We start from the raw sequence: 19,337 nt of genomic DNA on the forward strand, positions 1-19,337 counted from the left end.
AGAGAAGGTTCCGGGGCTGCTCACATCCAACAGGTGTTCCCAGGAGCAGACTCTACCTCAGGCCCACGCATTCAGGTGAGATACAAGGTTCCGTTGGCGCTGGTCCTTGGTACAGGGACACGAAGCATCCTTCGGCACGGCACGCAATGCCCTGCGCGCCGGGCGCTGGGGGACTGGATCAGGGGCGTCCGGTTCCGCCCGAAGCCGAGGCCCAGCAGCAGCCTCCGCGCTGTCCTCCAACAGGGTCATCCTCACGGGCCGTACAGGGGATGCTCCGAGCGCTGCACAGCCTCCGCTCGCGGACACAGGGAGGGCGCCCCCCGGCCCCATCCCTCACCCTCTCCGCCGCTGCCCTCCCGCCCCCGTACTCCCTCCGTCGGTGACTGCAGCTTGGCAGATTCCACCCCCCGACAAGCTGCGTTGTCGATCATGTTATCGATCACTGCGAGTTTACAGTCGATGGATGGAGGTCCACCGACAGCTCTGGCTGCAGGGCGGCTGGGACGTGCGGGCGCAGTGCCTTGCGTCTCGCACCCTCCTGGAGCGGAGGCCTACGGAGGGCCACGGGTCTCAGTTCAGGGTGCCGGGCAGCGGTCGGCCTGCCGCCCACGTGTGTTCCCGGCAGCGGGTGCGAGGCTCGGCGCCGCGCAGACCTGCCACTCCCCCGGCCACGTGGGAGGGCGGGGCGTCCTGCGGTTCCCCCTCCAGGCGCGCGGGGGCGCTAGATGCGGCGGCCTGGGAAAGCAGCGGGCGACGCTCTGGCCCTGGGGACGCCGATGTGCGCTGGCCCCGCGGCCTCCTGCCCTTCCCGGAAGCGCGGGGTCACGTGGGAGGCGGGCGCTGCCGTGGAGACGCGGCGCGCTCTCCGGCGGAGCTGCGGGCTGGGTATCGGAGTCCGGTTTCGTGGGCCCTCGGGGCTCGGAGCGGCTGCAGCGGCTCGATGCTGTGCGCCCGGCGGCTGGGCGGCCTCGGGGCCGGGCTCCGGGGCCGGTGGGTCAGCACCAGCTGGTCCCCGGTGGGCGCCGCCTTCAACGTCCAGCCCCAGGGCCGCCGCCTGGACCTGTTCGGCGAGCGCCGGGTGAGCGGCCCGCGGGACCCGGGCGGGGTCGCCTCGCGCGGGAGGGAGGTGTCGTTTGCCCGGGGTGACCTTGCGGGCGGCCCCCCCTCTCTGAGGGGCAGGTGCCGGGGGCCGGGGCGGCCCCAGGTTCGGGTCCAGCATCTGCCCAGCGAGGGCCCCAGGTGCAGTGGTCCTGAGCGCGTCCCCCGAACTCCCAGCCCTGTAGCTCAGACCCGACCCCAGTGAGGCGCGGGCCGCGCGGTGAGCTCACCTACGGCCTCGGTGTCTTGATACCAGGACCCGCTTCTGTCAATTAGTGTAATTAGTCTTTCCATTGATGCCCGAAGTGACGTTATTAATATTTTCCCAAGCTTTTCGGCTTTGTTTCTTTTCCTTTAAAACACCGAGTTGGAGAAGAGTCTGTTGTCCTCTAAGGCGGTGCAGCCCATCACGTAGATTTTTTCCACAGAAAATCACTGACTTCTTGTGTTGTTCCTAGTTGTTTGTGTATCCACGCGACCCGCTCGGTGTCTGGCATTCAGTAGACACTCATTGTTTTTTTCCTTTTTAAAATTTATTTTATTGAAGTCGAGTTGATTTACAATGTTGTGTTAATTTCTGCTCTACAGCGAAGTGACTCAGTTATACACATATACATCCTTTTTCGTATTCTTTTCCATGGTTTAGCCCAGGATATTGAATATAGTTCCCTGTGCTCTACAGTAGGATCTTGTTGTTTATTCATCCTGTATATAATAGTTTGCATCTGCTGACCCCAAACTCCCACTCCTTCCCTCCTCCACCGCCCACCTCCTGAAACTCATTATTGAATGATTGACTGAATTAAAGGTGAAAGGAAGGAAAGCTTGGAAGGGATTTATCTGTGCCTGCTTTACTTTGCATTTATGGATTTTGCTCACTTTGCACTGTTACTTTTATTTTTGCCTTTTTAATTTTTTCATTATTTCTACTATTGCTTTTCTTGGAAAGGTGAGTGTGGGATATAATTACAGTGAGCCTAATAATGTGAGTTTTTCTTATTTAACGCCCAAATTTCTTCGTTTTAAAATTATTTTTGAATGAAATTTGCTACACCAACTTCCATGGGGGTAAATAACGTTGGTACTGACGTAATTGGTGTGAGAACGAGCACAGCCTGTGGGTACTGAGCAAAAAGACGTGAGGGGTAGGCTTGGTTATGGGTGGATGAAATAGATCTAATTTTAGTTTTATTAATTTTTCTTCTGTACATCATAATTTTAGGTGCTGATATCAGATTTTCAAATACGTGAATTGGTTTTTGATTAAAAAAAGAAACCCAAAGGCTTATGTAGTTTTCTGGTATCACCATAACTTGGTAGGCTGAGATTTAGAATTCCCAGAGGAGTGTGGGGAGGTGTGCTGAGAAGTGAAAATAAAGTCTGTAATTGAATCATATTAAATCATTGTAATAACCAAGTATATTTTTGGTCCCCATTCTGTTTTGCCGCTGCCTGTCTTTATTTTCTCCAACTCGTTAATATAGTTTGAAAATAAGTTAACAACTTCCTGCATTCCTTCTTGCGGAAACAGTGGGCCTTGTCAGGCCTGAAAGCTTCGCCTCTTGGTATTTCCCGCAATTGACATGTTAAGCATCTCTTGATACAAAGCTGTCTACGCAGCGGTCTGGCCCTGTTCACTTGCCTCATCCGTGAGTTCCTGCCTGTGTTGGGCCCTGCGTTGGGCAGCTGGTTAAAATGGCGAAGAGCGGGGTTCCTAGTCCCCGGAGCTGCCCTTCTGCAGAGGCAAGACTTTCCAACACCAGTTGCAGTCCACGAGCGTGGAGAACGTGTGGGCTTTAGGGATGCTTGGAGCAAGTTGAGGCTTTCCCACTGTTTGCTAGTGACCACAGACATGTTCGTTTAACCTCTGAAAGTGTTACCTTATCTGTAAAAAGGTGATTGATAGTTTGTGCTCTAGGATTGTGTGATTTACACGGGAGAACCTGTGTAAAGTACACGGTACACTTTTGGCATGCCGTCGATGTGTAATAGGTGTTTGTGGTTTTTGTCTGCCTTCCTGGGCATCATAACAAGTGTGATCGAACCGGTACAAGAAGATGGTCCTTCCTTCCCATTAGATAGTGATTTTTATCTTTATCAAGGTGCTGAAGTGCTTTTGGAAGGTATAAAATTTGCTGCCAGTTTCCGCCTGTGACTTGGTTTAGCATGTTTATTAAATCTTTCTCAAATATATATGTACTCAGTAATCAACTCACCATCCCTATTTCATAGTTTGTGGAGTGCTTGATGCTGTGCCCTGGACCTCACTCAGTGCCGGGCAGGGTCTTGAGAACTTACTAACCTTGTTCCTGTGTCCGTGCTGTGAGATACAGCACGTATTGTCATCCCTTCATGCCTGATGAAGAAATTAGGCCAAGGAGGAGAGAGAACTCGACCAGGGTCACACAGCTGATAGCGGTTACAGCTGACATCTGTTAAATGCTTTCTGTGTGCCAGGCACTGTTAAAATGTTTTTTAAAAACGTGTATCGTTTAATCCTTGCCACTTCGTGAGTTAGGTTCTGTGGTAGTGACAGAGCTGGATTTTGAACCCATATCATTCTATTTCTGTTTTTTATAAAATAATTAAAAATTGAAGAAAAATTACATTCTAAAACATTTTTAGTGTCATATGTGGAATGTAGCGGGGAATGTGAAAGCGATACCTGTGATGACAGGTGTCACCATGATATGAACTATCAATGAAAACCAAGATTTTGTTTATGAAAAAAGTATTTGTATTGAATACCCCCGGGTCATGTTTTTAGTTATCGGTGGAAACTGTTCTTTGGGTTTCAGGGCCTGTTTGGAGTTCCTGAGCTCAGCGCCCCAGAAGGATTCCGTGTCGCCCAGGAGAAGGCCTTGAGGAAAACGGAGCAGCTGGTGCGCCGCGTGTGCTCCGCGCCTCCTGGGCCCCAGACCGTGCTCATCTTTGACGAGCTCTCGGACTCCTTGTGCAGGGTGGCCGACTTGGTAAGACGCCGGGCATGGGCCACAGACCACTTCTCACTTTTGCAAGTTAAGCTCAGTGTATTAGGTTCAGTACTGGACTGTAAACTTAGGAATGTCTGAACTGTTTGAGAGCTCTTGGGTGTAATGTGTTATAGTGAAGTGTGCTGTTGAATGGGAAGAATGTATAGGAAAGGTCAGATTTAGTACTCGTATTTTAATATGTATATTTAATAAAAGAGATATGTAATATGTAATGGAAGAATGATTATGCACATGGCAAAGATTCTTTATGTTACAGAGGTTCTTCATTTATAAAAATGTCTACCAAAATTCTAGTAGAACATTTATCTGTACCTTTACAATAAAATTAATCTTAGAAGAAAACTAGTTTTTATAAGCCTTTTCAGGAATGTCTTTTCTGATCAAAAATAAGGTTTTGACATCAAACTGATTGTATCAAAGGCATCTTTTCCCCACGTTTTGAAGTTGAGATAGAAGTGCCCTCAGGTCTCTCCGCCAGCTGAGACGCCCACGGCCGAGGTGGAAGCAGGCTTCCCTCTCAGCCCAGGGTGGCCGCGACATCGTAGTGGCGCGCAAGTCCCCAGTCGTGGTCACGCCTGCTCCTGTCTGTACAGCTCTTTCTTCACGTTCATTCTACGCGCAGCCCCACCCTGGTCAGGCACTGGGAGTGTGGTCCGACCTCGTGGGGCTTATGTTCTGGTGCTGGCTGTTCTGTAGCTCTTGTTGGCACTGGACCCAGCTAAGAGCTTCACCTGGATTGACTGATGCAGCCTTCTGGGCATGTCTCCACCTGTCGACGAGGAAAGAAAGGCACTAAGAGGTTAAGTCCCCCGGCCTGTGAGTGGTGGAGCTGGGCTTCGCGTCCAGGCAGTCTGGCCGCAGAGGCCTCGCTCTCCATGCTTCCAGGACTGCTGCCGCCCGGGCCGGATGGAACCTTACCTGGAGTGGCAGGAAGGTCGCCTCCCCATCTTGTGAGAAAGTGTTTATTTTCAAAATTATTACTCAGTAAAATCTGCTTCTTCTAAGGGATGGTGCAAGTCTGTGAACGTGGACTCTGTGTGCATGTAGCCGCCCCGCGGTCAGGCTGCGTAACTCTTCCATCACCCCCAGAACGCTCCCTGTGCGTCGCACCCACCTTGCCTCTCACCTCTGGCAACCTCTGATCTGTTCTCCATCCCCGTAGTTTGTCTTTTCTTAAGTATCAGGTAGGTGGAATCATATTTACCGTTTGAGGCTGACTTTCTTCACCAGGGTGGCAGCTCCCCGTCTGTGGTTTCCTTCTTCGAGAGCCTCCTTGCTCTCAGCATCTGTGCTGAGCCAGTAGCACCTCCGCCGTCCTAGACCCACTGCTGCAAGTTTCCCAGCTGTGAAGAGATGGGCAGAGTATCCACCCTGAAGGGCTTTCCTGAGGGGAAGTGAGCTGTGCCGCGGGCTCCGTAGTCAGCTCTTGCTTTTTCTGGGTTTGGGTTCTGTCCCTCCAGGATGTGCTCAGCGAGGGCTCGTCTTGTTGAGGGACGTGGGAGACGTACTGTCAGAAAAGAGGTTTCGGACCGTCTCTGCTTAACGGTGCCGCTGAAATCTGAAAGGAAAGCGCTGGTCAGCAAATTTCACTTATTTGTAATCGAGTATTGGCTTTTGCGGTCAGAAATCCCAGAACTTACTGGGTGTTTGTTGTCTTAGCCTCTGTCTTAATTAACCAGTGTTCTAGCATTTTTTCCACATTTCTACTTCTGCTCTTCACTAAAAGATTTTAACTTCTCTGCCCCATAGCTTGCCCTATTTTTGAAGTTTTTTATATTTATGAAGTTTGATAATGTCTCATTCAAAAAGACTAGGATGTGATTTATACATGTAAATATTTGGGTCAAAAAGCTCAAAGAATCTTCTTCCTTTTTTGAATTTTTAAGATTTTACCGGCTAGTGAGATCAATACCATGTAAGGCATGAGTTTTATCAACTGGTCATTTTGTTTTCTTTTTCTTTCTTAACACAGCCCCCGTGGAACTGTATTATTTTCCTCACCACTATCACAAACGAGTTTTAAAACGTATGCTGGTGTTTTGAATTTTAATACTGATTGTAAACTGTGCAGCATGCAGACGAGTAATTTATACAGCATCTTTTAAAGTTTACACAGCTCACTTTTCAGGTGCCTTAGTGCAGGTGTTATCCTACTGTTAGGTCAAATGTTGTATCAGACTATGGATCTATATGTTTCTGCATAAAAAACTATTTGATCATAAAATTAGAGCATTTTACTTTGTGGTGATTTTATTTCACGTTTTAGCCGTATATGTTGTCTTCATGAGAATGAAGAAAATACGCAGTTTTTTGTAGTTTCCCTGCATTTCTCTTTTGCAGTGTACTGCAGTTAACATGAAAACTAAAATCTAGTTTTATGGGATTTCATTTAAAAAAATTAAAAAAGGGATTCTGGCTTAGTTAAATTCTAAGGTCAGTATATAGCAGCTCTAGTCCTGAGCCAGGTAGGCTGCACCTGGGGATTCTTATTTACTCAAAGGCAGTCTTTGTTCTCTGCACAACGGCTGGAATGCACTTAACTCAGCCTTGAAAAGACACCAGGTGTGAGTGTTAACTAGAAGCGCCTCCAAGCGATGTTCCCTGGAGCCAGGTAGGAACACTTAGGTAGAAAGCTCCGGATTATTTGAAGCGAGAGCCTGCTCTTTTGAATGATTAGAAGTAGGAAGAATTCACTTGGTTTTTACATTTGCAGGAGGGAGACTTCTCTAAAATAAAGTCAGTAAGAGTATTTTGGAATGTATTAGGAAATAAAACGGACTTGGTTCCCGGGAATAACAGAATTAATGAATGTTCAGGAAGAAGCTCCTCCTCCCGCCGTCTTAGGAAAGTTCCAGTAATGGAAATTCCTGGTCAAGGCAAATGGCACATTTTAAAGCTCACGTTTTCATTTTCGCCCTCACACCCTGGAAGCAAGCTTCCCATCAAACGCCCTTTTGCTTTTGTCTCCCCTCCATTAGGCCGATTTTGTGAAAATCGCTCACCCCGAGGCAGCATTCAGAGAGGCCGCGGAGGAAGCTTGTCGGAGCATTGGCGCCATGGTGGAGACGTACGTCTGCCCCTCCTCCCAGACCGTGCTGGGCCGCGGGCTCCGGGTCTGTGCCCCAGGTCGTCTGTGTGCAGGGCTCACCCGCTGGCGGGGGATGGGGCGTGGGGTTGGTGTGCGAGCCACAGGGCTGACCGGGGTGGGCGGGTGGGGGGAGCCCACGGCCTGACTCTGGGCCGCCTCCCTGTCTGCTGTCCCTCGGTTTCCTCACTGGTCAGGGGGGTGGTGGAGTGATCTGCGTCTCAGGGCTGCTGGGAGGAGGACGAGACGGTAAATGCAAAGTGCTTGTGGTGCTGGGGGGCACGCGGCGGACGCCCAGGGTCCTCGTTCTCCTCGTTGAAGGGGTCGTCAGCGCCTCGGGGGCGGGCAGCGCGAGCTGGCACATGGCCGTGCGGTGGAATCGCTGTCGCCCTGGAGCTGTGGCCGCAGGGCAAGAGGTCAGCGTGGTCACCTCTGCCCGGTGGCCGTGTGGTCCCCTTGGGGCTGGGATTTGGGGCATCTGGGCCCATCGTAAAGGCAGTCTGGGAGCTGCGGCAGGCGCAGGCTGGGGTGAAGTCTGTCACTTGAAAGGGATTCGGAGTAAATGTAAGAATACTGGTCAGAGTAACGGGGAGGGGGCGGGGCGCGCACCAGGACGGGGGTCAGCCAGTGCAGGCGCCCGGCCCCCCGGCTGGAAAGACCTCGGGACCTGTGCCCCTCAGCCCAGCGGAGGCCCCCCATCCCCCGGGGCTGGCGTGGGGTGTGCGGCTGCTGGCTGGTGCCCCCGGCAGCGTTTGCCCTTTGGGGATGGTGCGTGTGAAATTTGCCTCCTTGAACGGGAAAGCTGGTCCCTGCAAACTCCAGACCCCGGCATGCTGAAGGCGCTGGAGCTGAGGGCTGCCGGGTAGGTGAGCGAGAGCGCCGGGGCCTGCGTGCTGCGTCGGCGGACCTGGGCTGCTGGTTCCGTGGGGGGACAGTGGGCGCCTCGGTAGGTAGAGAGGTGGTGTCGGAGGCTCGGCCCGCGGTCCCCCCTTGGCCGTGGAGCGCAGCTCAGTCCTTTGCTGGGACCGGGCCCTGCCCCCCCGGGGGGGCGTGGGTGCTGCCGAGGGACCTGGCCATCGTCACCGGACAGAATCCAGAGCCTTGCCCTCCGCCCTCCTGAGCGCTGGCTCCTTCTCTCCCGTAGCCTGAGCTGCACCCTAACTGCCCAGGGCAGCTTTGAATAGGATGCCTTCCGGTGCCCGAGTAGAATCGACTGACTTTCCAGTGGTGGAAAAGCAAGGATAAAACTGGATGTATTTGTTTAGAATTAATGCCAAATATAGACTAAAATACAGACTTCATCTCAGAGTCCTACAATGTAGGACACGATATGGGAGATCTGCTCAAACCTTGGACGTGGGTCCGGCCGGCCACCTCGGAACGGCTGCCCTTGGATGTGGGTGGCCGGGGGCCGAGCAGCCAGAGGAGGCGGCGGTCCTTGCTGACCTTCTCCCGGTTCCTGGGGCTGAGGCCGAGCCTGCCCCCCTGCTGAGCATTTCTCGGGCCGGCGGGGCTGCCTTGGTCCCTCAGGTTCAGAGTGGCCCGTGAGCACCGTGGTGACAGAGGCCCCTCGGTTCGTATGAACCTGCAGGGGTTTGATTGTGTGTGAGCTGCCCAGGGAACCTGACCGCCCACGAGCCCCTGAGTGGACCTGGCAGGCGGCGCTTAGCCCTTGCCCTTCCCCGAGGCAGGAGCTCTGGCCCGCACTGTGCTCTTGGGAGAGGGGCTCAGGAGCTATCGGTGGTGCCGTGGGAGGGCGGGCAGTGCTGGGTGGGCCGGGCCCGAGTGCAGCCGTAGACAGTAGCCGCCTCCTCTGGGAGTGGGGGCTGTGCCCAGCGTCTCGTTGAACCCTGGGGGCCACCAAGGGTCTAACCCTTTCGGACCAAGGGCACGGTAGCCGGGGCCCGTGTGGCTGCAGGGTGCGGCTCCGAAGCCTGTGCCCTCGAGCTGTCCCCGGTGTGGACCTGCCACTCCCGCAGGTGAGCCAGGGCAGCTCAGGCCCGGCGCCCAGTCAGGACTGCAGGCCGTTCCTCCCCTTCCATCCCCGCTCCTCTCCTGTTAGAGAAACTGTGGTCCTTGGCATGTTGCTGACGCGGCTGGTTCTCGATGGAAGCGAGGTCACGTCCTGTCTGCTCTTCTGTCCCCAGCTGTGGACTGTGGCTTTAAGTTTGTGCTTTTACTTTCCGGGACAGTTAGTACTAACACACTTTCCGTCCCTTACTAACTGCGGTTATGCCATTCCTGGTCCAAAGGAAGAGACCAAACAATACCCCAAACCTTTGGCCTCTGGCCATGTGGATGCTGGAACTTGACACCATTCTCTTCACGTAAAGCAAAAAAAGAAGGTACTAGAAAATCATTTAATTTTTTTTATTTGTAATTTTTCTAGGTTGAACACAAATGTGGAATTGTATCAAAGTCTGCAAAAATTATTAGCTGATAAAAAACTTGTGGATTCCCTTGATCCAGAAACCAGGTACTGCTTCCTTTGCGTTCATCGCGGTTGTGACTGTGGAGCTGAGCTTGAAAGCCATTCCCTCGGTGTCCCTGCGCTCACAGCCCCTCTGTCCGGACAGTTTCTCCCCACGCGACGAGTCCCGCACCCTCCTTGGGCGCCACTCAGAGGGTGTCTCCTCCGAGAGCTCTGTGCCTGTCTCACCCCGGCCTCCTGCCCAGCTCCGCTTCTCTCAGTCCTCAGGCTCCCAGCCTTCTCTCCTCTGCCCGTTTGTCGGCTCAGCTTTCCCACCCGCTGGATGGGAAGCTCCTCGAGGGCAGGGCCTGGTCTGATTTGTTCACTGCTGCATCTTAGCACCCCACAGCCGCGGCCTGCAGCAGGGCCCTCTCCAGGGAATGGATTCCTATGAGCAGTTGACGGTTCCATTTAGCTGCATTCCTAAAGTTCCGTCATTGCTACAGCAGGAGTTGAAAGCAGAGTGCTTTTATTTACTGGTGGATATCAAGATCCTTGAAATGGTTGGCTTTGGTTCATACCATTTATGATTCTGAATTGAAAAGACCTAATTCTAACTCAGTACACAAATATATTTGATACAGGACTGTGGATATTATATTTCTTTGCTCAGATTTATTTATGTATAAAACGTGGTAGAGTTTGTCATTAACCTGCCTGTATGTTATTTGTGTCATGGCACAGAGACGAATGTCTTTTCCTGCCTTTTGCACTTGTTTATCTTCTTTTTCTTTATGGGATGCTTACTTGGCCCCGTCTGCTTCCTCCTCTGTTGTCTGTCTCCGTACGTGGCCTGTGACCCCAAGTGAAGCCCAGCCCTCGGGTCAGTCAGCGGTGGTGTCTCATGTTGATCTGGTGTACGAGTGACCATGCCGTGTGAGAAGCAGGGAGGGGTTGTCTTCGCCTGTCTGCCTGTAAGCGGTTACCTGTGGTCCTGTTTCAGTTCTTTGATCCTGATGCTCAGGATATGGGTAAAGCTGGCTGTACAATCACAGCAATGGGTCTTTATTATAATTTTAGGTTTGAGCATTATTACCTTCATTAGCAAAATGAGTAAAAGTTGAATGCCTGCTAATTGTGCTGGATTTATACTGAGCTGCTGCTGACTTTGAGTAACAACAGGTTGTTCATGATCTGACTTTACTACAGATTTGCTTTCCCATATTTAATGTATAAAAATGGAAGTAGCCTGGCAGACCATTTGAGGTACAAAGGAGTTGTGCTAATTGGACGTGTACCACATTTCTAGATGTTACTAAGATGCCAATAGGATTTTTATTTTTATAAATATTTATTTATTTCTGGCTGTGTTGGGTCTTTGTTGCTGGGTGCGGGCTTTTCTCTAGTTGTGGCGAGCGGGGGCTACTCTTCGTTGTGGTGCACGGGCTTCTCATTGCGGGTGCTTCTCTTGTTGCAGAGCACGGGCTCTAGGCACGTGGGCTTCAGTAGTTGTGGTGCGTGGGCTCTAGAGTGCAGGCTCAGTAGTTGTGGCACACGGGCTCAGTAGTTGTGGCTTGCGGGCTCTAGAGCACAGGCTCAGTAGTTGTGGCGCACGGGCTTAGTTGCTCTGCGGCATGTGGGATCTTCCTGGACCAGGGCTCGAACCCGTGTCCCCTGCGTTGGCAGGCGGATTCATAACCACTGCGCCACCAGGAAAGCCCATGAGTTCAGTATTTTGATTCCCCTGGTCCCTAATGGGAAAGTAAATCATCTTAAGTTAGCTTATAACTAAAAAGGGAAAGATGGGGACTTGACTGGTGGTGCAGTGGTTAAGAATCCGCCTGCCTTTGCAGGGGACACAAGTTCGATCCCTGGTCCGGGAAGATCCCACATGCAATGGAGCAACCAAGCCCGTGTGCCACAACTACTGGGTCTGCGAGCCACAAGTACTGAGCCCGCACACCTAGAGCCCGTGCTCTGCAACAAGAGAAGCCACTGCAATCAGAAGCCCGTGCACTTCAGCGATGAGTAGCCCCCTGTTCGCCGCAACTAGAGAAAGCCTGCACGCAGCAGCAAAGACCCAATGTGGCCAAAAATTAATTGATTAATTTAAAAAAAAATAAAAAGGGAAAGATGAACTTGTAAGTATAAAATATTACAGGAGGAAATTACTGAAAAGTTGCCCCTTGCTTTAGATGTTATCCAGGATACTTTATGTTCTGCTGTTGCTTTTTTATTACTGCTAATACTTGACATTAGGATGAAATTGTTACGTTAAGGAAAGGTTCGGAAAATTAGGGCCTATTGTGAAGTTTGCAGATGCACTTTACGATCATTAAAAACCGGATTTCTACAAAGCACACCGGTACTCATTCTTGAAATAGCCATCTTCCCTCCTGAGTCTAAGCAAACTTAGCCCAAGGGGAAGAGGATGTGGCGTGAAGCTGGTGAAGAGTCTGCTTCTTGATAGCAGGAGAAAAAGGTGATGTTTCGGATATTGCTGACCTGTCGAAGGGTATTACTGATGGTCTTTGAACTCCCTAAGCACTTTATTTGTACCCCTGTTAGGAAACTTATTATTTGTTTTGCCTTGTGTTCATTCATTCAAAAAGTACTCATCCCCGTCTGGGCCACGCCTGATGGGTGAGCAGAGTATCGCTCTGTTCGGTACACACGCTGAGTAGGAAATGTGCTACAGTTACGCATGCACACCTTCACGCGGGGTCCAGGCAGCGTGTGCGTGTCCCACGAGGACTTAATTTGGTGCGTTGTGTATCGTGTGCAGCAGATACTCGTGAAGGAAAGGCAGTTGAGAAGATGCACATTTTTTCCTTTCTAGAAAAAAGCAGAAAATTTGGCCTTGTTGGAGTAATTGTCATTCATTGTCAGTTTAAGACTTGTTGTATAGTTAGCACGGTGTATCTGATACCAGATCATCCATAGGAAAGCTTAAAACCCAGTCAGTCAGCCGGCTGTTTTGCCTGACTTCTAAGATGTTAAGCTCCTGGTTTCAAGCAAACAAATTGTGTGTGTGTGTGTGTGTGTGTGTTGAAACATCCGGCTTTTGGGCAGTAAGGTTGAAAAAGATGGATTTATTTTGCAAAAAACTGATTTTTGTTCATAGTTATCATTACCTGTTCTCACCTGTCACCTATTTTATTTACAGGCGAGTGGCCGAACTGTTTATGTTTGATTTTGAAATCAGTGGAATCCATCTAGACAGAGAAAAGGTAACCTTGTGTTTTGGCTCCTCTTGTTTTACTGATATCTAGTTGGTATATTGTTGATGTGGTTCTTGTATGTTGCTTGAATTTCCATATTATAAAGACACCTAGGTCGGTTTTGTTATAAAATTCTCCTGTAAGTTGTATTTGAACATAGTGCTCTCTGGAAGTTGGCCTGTCACCCAAGATAATTCAGAGTTAAGAAATGACTTGAGGCAGGGCATTTTAGGTGTCATGGAGGTGGGATGAGATGGGCCGTATCAGGAAGGCCAGCTAGTGAGTAGGAAAGCTGGCGCTGTTGAAGATTAGGGTCTGGTTGCAGAAGTACGGGAAGTATTGTTGAGACCCAGTGCAGGTGTGTTTGTTGATGTAATACCTGTCTTGGACAGACCCCCATAGTTTCATTCTGAAAGCAGTAAGCATGGGTTATACCGTGTTGAAACTGGGATGGGAGGGGCCTTCTTTGTCCAGACCCCTCATTTTACATGTGTGGGAACAAGGCAAAGCGATCTGTTCAAGTTCCCATCCTTTGTCCTCAGGATCTCTCACCCTGGCTGCTGCTCTTCTAGAACATGACATCCCAATGAGTGCTTATTCTCTTCAGTATTAAGCTCAGGGCTGGGAGAATGGGATGGTCCAACCAGCACCCAAAGAGCTGCCTGCTCCAGTGTCTCACCCTGCCTGCCTGCAGCCTAGACTGTTACAGTGCCTCTTTCTTTTTTAGATAAGTATGTTTCTCCTGGTAAATATGCGATAAAGCCACTTCCCTATTAACAGAGATTGGTTTATCAAAGTGTCTTGGAAAGCAGAGGGCAGGATATGGAGAATGCGTGTCACGTGTGTAGATGCTGTCATTTTGGCTGGTGCTGAGTGTGAGTAATTCTGAGCTGCTCTCATGTCTGTGTGCTTGTGTGGCCTTAAGGGCTCAACATGTGACTCCTGACCTAACCCAGCAGTCCCCAAGGCTGATAGGCTCTGCTGCAAACTCAGATTGCCTGAAATGGACACATTTGCCCCTTTCCAGACCAGTTTGTTATTAATACTTCTCTGTACCAAGAATGCCACCATTCTCTGAGTCACCCAAATCCAATTTTGGAGTCAGTTTGCATTTTTTTCCATTCTCAGTGCTTTCATATCTCAGTGACCAAGTCCTTGGATTGTTTCTGTAGGGCTTCACTTGCCTCTGTCTGCATCCCCAAAACAACTCACCTTGATCCTTATCACCAAATACCTGGGCCATCCTAAAAGCCATTGTCTTCCTACACCCATTATAAGTAACAGTGATTAAGCATTTGCTCTTTAAATCACATATTTCTCATCAGATCTTCATAACAGCTTTGAGGTTGGTACTACTACTATTCCTGTTTCATGGGTGAAGACGCTTAGGCACCTAGAGGTCATGTGATTTCCCCAAGGTCACAGAGCTTGTAGGTGGAGGAGGCTATTACATAAGCCAGGCGGACTCCAGGGCCTGCCCAGCTGCCCTGCCTGCAGGCCTTCTGGCGGTCAGTCTAACCTGTCTCTGACCATTGGAGTACTTTCCTTAAAGCGCTGATTCAGTTGCTACTCTCCCACCCAGAACCTTCCAGTGCCTTCCCATTGCCTACTGAAGGAGTATAAATGGTAATTAATACATAGAATCCCCAGCTCTCCCTGCCCCTACCCCCGTGTTACTCATGGCACTGCCCTCTCTGCTCTGGTCCTCTGTCCCCTCTGGGTTTGCCTGTCTGAAATCCCCATTAAGCCTCATCTTCAGGCCATGGTGTCTGCAAAGCTGTTCTCAACACCCCAGGTGGAATTTTGTATTCATCCGAACCCACGTTTTACTTCACACATATGGCATTTACCTTTAGGTTGTTACTACTGCGTTGCTTATCTAAATCACAGGCCTCTCAAGGACAGGGAGTGTGGGTTCTCTTTCTTCATGCACAGGAGTTTTAGGCTCAATAAAATAATGTGTGAGAATCATAATGATGCTCACCAACATTAATCAGATTCGATATTTTCAGGAGGAAGTTTGCTATTAGAGAATCTGGGAGAATAGTTTTATTATTTTGTAGAATCTTCATGAAAGATGTTTTTGGAACTTTATTAAAAAGTAGCATGTCAGGTCAAGGTCAGCTTCACCAGCACTGACTTTGCTGCTTTTATCTAACGTGTGTTCTTAATAGGACAGCTGCCCCTCCTAGCAGGTAACTCCCTGCGAGCCCACCCACAATGAAGATGCAGTAACGTAAACCTGCTGAACTCCGTGTTGTCACTTCAGTGACTGTTGTCAGAGGTGCTCCACTAGGACAGGGGGCAAGGGAGACAGCACACTTTAAGAGAGCTTGAAATGAAGCCACTAACATAACCTACAAACCATAAAGGCCTACGTTCTTTCTGTATTCTTTCCAGGTCATTCCTTACTTACATTTTAGGGTCTCATGAATACAATTAAAAATTAAAGGAAGTGTGTTCTTCAGCAGTCATTTAATAAATGCGACAATCTCATAGCATCCTTAGAGCTCCGAGTACCACATGTTTAATTATGTCCAAATGATGAAATGATATGCTTAGCAGACTGTTGGTGAAGTTGGGAAATAAACCGTTTTTATTTTTCCAGGGATTGTAACAGGTGATGAACTCCTTGAAATAACTAATTTTATCACTTTTTTTTTTAAATAGTAAAAGCTTTGAGGAAAGTTTTTGGAACTATAGTATAATTTCCAGATGTCTTTCTTTTTTGTTATTCCACTGGTCACCATTAGGGGGTGACAGATCGCCATATCAGAAAGAAAACGGGCAAAGAGAAGAGTCTGGATGATAAAGGTGTAGGAGTAGCTGAAAGCTTATGTTTCCTGTGAAGTTTGAATTGTCTGTATTGAAATTTTTTGTTATGAAAATGCACTAAGTTTTTTCCGGCAGCTTAGCAGGGGTGCATCTGCATCACACATAGTTACCTTTTAAAACTACTAGTGCTGCCTAATCATTTGTTAGGGTCATCGCGTAGATTAGAACCTGTCAGTAGCTGTCGACCCCCTTGCCGGGAAGCTTGCCTGTGATTTCACCTGAAGCCCGTCCTGAGCCCAGGTCTGGATGCCTGTCTAGTTTTCCTGTAACAAGTGCCTGAAAATTCACACCTTGTCCCCGGGAGGACCTGGCCAGTGACGTGGACCTCAGTTTTAAGGACCTCGTCCCGAACATTTGTGGCGCCCCTTTGATGGCACAGGTTTTCTCAGGAGGTGGTGTCCTAGGGGTGTGACTGACGAGGAAACCCACCCCATTCTGTCACTGTCACTGACGGCCTGAGGCCTGACGGTGCCAGCCGTGGGGCTGGGGGACGTGGTCCTGCCCCAGCAGCCCCGACTCCAGCCCTTCTCACCTCTCTGCTGCTGTCCTGCTGTAGCCCCGCAAGTGGGTGCCCAGCAGAACTTCGGAAGTGCCCCTTCGCTGCACTTCAGCGAAGAACTGCGTTAATTATACCTTCCTTCCCCTGCCCTTGTATCTGATCTTTTAAGACTGAGAATATTTTCTAATCTGCCCTTCAAATACTTCATGTGTTTAGTCTCAAATACTTTTAAGTATCATATCAAACAGATTCAGCTACTCCCTGGCTCACTTAACTAAGAGGTTTTCAGGGCCAGGGGAGGACCTGGACTTCCCAATGTTGTTAATTTCACAGATGCGTTGTATAACCCAGACTTTGAGTAGAACTCTAGAAGTTACATACGTCTTAAAGCCTAGAAGCACTAAAAATCCGTAAGATAACTTTTTGGTCAGGATATTAAATATCTATCGAAAGTAGAGTTAACATTTGTAGTACATCACTGTGTACTAGACATTTATGGGGCTCCCCTGGTGGGGCTCCCCTGGTGGGGCTCCCCTGGTGGCGCAGTGGTTGAGAGTCCGCCTGCCAATGCAGGGGACACGGGTTCGAGCCCCGGTCTGGGAGGACCCCACATGCCGCGGAGCAGCTGGGCCCGTGAGCCACAATTGCTGAGCCTGCGCTCTGCAACAAGAGAGGCCGCGATAGTGAGAGGCCCGCACCCTGCAATGAGGAGTGGCCCCCACTTGCTGCAACTGGAGAAAGCCCTCGCGCAGAAACGAAGACCCAACACAGCCATAAATAAATAAATAAAATTAAACATTTATGATACAAATTATATTCAGTATTCATTTTATCACTTGATATATTTAGTATCTTATTAAATTATAATTCAGCTATATATGTTGCTTTGCTGTCTTCATAGATCACCTATTAAGTTGTGAAATATTACTTAAATAACCTTTATTACTGGCCCTATGTACAGCGTAAAAGAGCGGTGGACCTGAACGTTAAAATCTTGGATCTGAGCAGCACGTTTCTCATGGGAACCCACTTTCCCAGCAAGATTGAGAAGCATCTCCTGCCGGAACACATTCGGCATCACTTCGAGTTGGCCGGGGACCATGTGCTGGTGGATGGTCTGCGTACAGAAGTGCCGGATGACTTGGTACGTGTGCTCCATCCTTCATGCAATTTGGTCCCCATACCGGGGCCACGTCTGTTGTGACCCCCAAATTCAGTGATAAGATAGTCACACCTTTAAAAATACGTTAGTGTCACTAAGCACGAAAAATTGAACTGGGGGTTATTAATTCTGTGAATGCTTTGAATAATGAAAATGGTTTGATTACTCCTGTTTAATAAAGGGCTCCTCATTTTCAAAGTATGATGAACAGCAGCAGTGATGGCCATTCTAGGGACTCAGACTTTAATTGCAGGTAGTTTTCACGTCACCTGGTTAAAGGTGCTTCATGGCACATGTGTTGGCTAAAATTTGTGCCACCCTGCCCCATAGTAGCGAACCCAGTCGAGTATGATTTGTCTCCCATACCAGTGATGAATTCAGAAGCTTTATTCACTTTGTGGAGACCATTATTCTAAAGCGTTGCTCGCCTGCAGAACAAAGTGGGGGAGGTACCCTATATTATTATGGTGTAGGACTTTGTACTGTGTATGGATGTCTTTTACCTTTCACTTTCTAAACATAGGTGCGAGAAGCCGCTTATAAAATTTTTCTTTATCCCAATGCTGGTCAATTGAAATGTTTAGAAGAATTGCTCAGCAACAGAGATCTTTTGGCAAAGTTAGTGGGGTATTCTACATATTCCCACAGAGCTCTCCAAGGAACAATGGCTAAAAATCCAGGTGAGCCTGTTTCTCCAGCTTTGAGGACAAAGTAGGGATTTTATGAGGCTGAACTTACGATTTTAAATAGCTATAAATTGCTGTTCTATTTTTCATATAGTCAGAGACCAGTTACTGAGATTTCTGCTTCTTTATTAGGAAGAAGTTTTAAATAGAGCTAATAGCGTGGAATGTATTTTTATGTACACGTTGAGAGCAAATCATACTTAAAATTTCACTCATGATGATTTGAATTGTTTTCATTTTAACTCAGCTGGTTTCTGTGCTGAGCCTAACCGGATTGGTTAGAATTAGTGTCAGAGAGAATATTTCTGCTGAAGTCAAGGTTTAGTGTGGGCTGGGTCATGTAAAAACCCATCCTTTCAGAGAGAAGAGGGCTGCTTCGCAAAGTTGGTGCTGGGGCGGGCGTGGGGGGAGCATCTCCTGGGTTTGCCCCGTTCAGTTCTCTATGATTTATGATCTTTAAGGGAGAATGGTTTGCAATGAAAACGATACAAATGTATATAGCGTATCTTTCAAAGGTGTGTAGTAAATTACAGTTACATTTTAGACACTGAGTCCAGGGTAGGGTGGCCTCGATGGTGGGGCTGTTCAGACCCAGGTGTGTTGTAGGGGTTGGGTTTGCATGACTTGGTGACGGGCTGAGTGGGGGGAGCAGATGGCCGTGGACACCCGGGGTCTCTGGCCGTGCGTTGGAACAGACGTGCCGATCGCAGAGTCGGGGGACACTGGGAGGGGCTCTGTGCCGTCTCTGTCCCTCCCATGTTCCCCGCAGTGTCCGTAGCTCCTCGGAGGTTTTCTTGAACCCAGCCCGCCTTGTTTCTTTCTCGTGCACGCCGTCCCCTCGGCCTGGCCTCACTCCCGCCAGTCAGCCGTGGGCATGTCTCCCGCACTCGAGGCCTGCTTGCTGCCTGCGTGTCTGTCCGTCAAAATCCTATCCAGGGTGTCAGTGCTGGGCTCCCACCGCCCTCTCCATGAAGCCTGTTAAAACGTTTCCACGTCCCTTGGACTCCTTCGTCCCTGAACTCATAGAACACTTAAATTTGTGTTATATACTTTAGCTCCCAAACAGGTATTCTGTCCCCTCGGGTGCTTTTCCGCAGTCACTGTTGTCACCACGTTGTTATAATGACGTCTTATTATTTTATACGATATGTAATAGTTATATAATGCCTACTCTGGGCCATTGTTTCCTTTCATTCCTCTGTAGCCGTGTGAGATAGACGGTTGTATCCACTTCACGGATGAGGAACTGCAGGTCAGGTCGATGGCTAAGAAGTGGCAGAGCTCAAGGCCAAACCCAGGCTCTCGATTCATGCTCCTCCATAGGCCGCCTGAGACCACATGCCCCTTT

At 49.3% G+C, this 19,337-nt stretch overlaps 1 protein-coding gene across 2 annotated transcripts in view; it reads left to right on the forward strand.

Moving 5' to 3' along the window:
* The first annotated feature begins 827 nt into the window (after positions 1-827).
* The window catches only part of MIPEP (mitochondrial intermediate peptidase), a 133,081-nt gene continuing 114,571 nt past the window's right edge, over positions 828-19,337 (forward strand). Inside the window, exons 1-7 of one of the 2 annotated variants that reach the window (XM_089899738.1) lie at positions 828-1,078; positions 3,897-4,070; positions 7,070-7,158; positions 9,566-9,652; positions 12,753-12,816; positions 17,103-17,285; positions 17,827-17,983. In XM_089899738.1, the coding sequence (XP_089755864.1) occupies positions 941-1,078; positions 3,897-4,070; positions 7,070-7,158; positions 9,566-9,652; positions 12,753-12,816; positions 17,103-17,285; positions 17,827-17,983 (892 nt within the window). In that variant the 5' untranslated portion in view covers positions 828-940. The remainder of the gene's footprint in view (positions 1,079-3,896; positions 4,071-7,069; positions 7,159-9,565; positions 9,653-12,752; positions 12,817-17,102; positions 17,286-17,826; positions 17,984-19,337) is intronic. The other variant, XM_022574503.2, reaches the window with a different exon arrangement.

This window comes from Delphinapterus leucas, chromosome 18, assembly GCF_059928025.1.
Source record: "Delphinapterus leucas isolate spDelLeu-1000000601 "Yukka" chromosome 18, BTC_Dleu_Yukka2, whole genome shotgun sequence".
NCBI classification, from domain to species: Eukaryota; Metazoa; Chordata; class Mammalia; order Artiodactyla; family Monodontidae; genus Delphinapterus; species Delphinapterus leucas.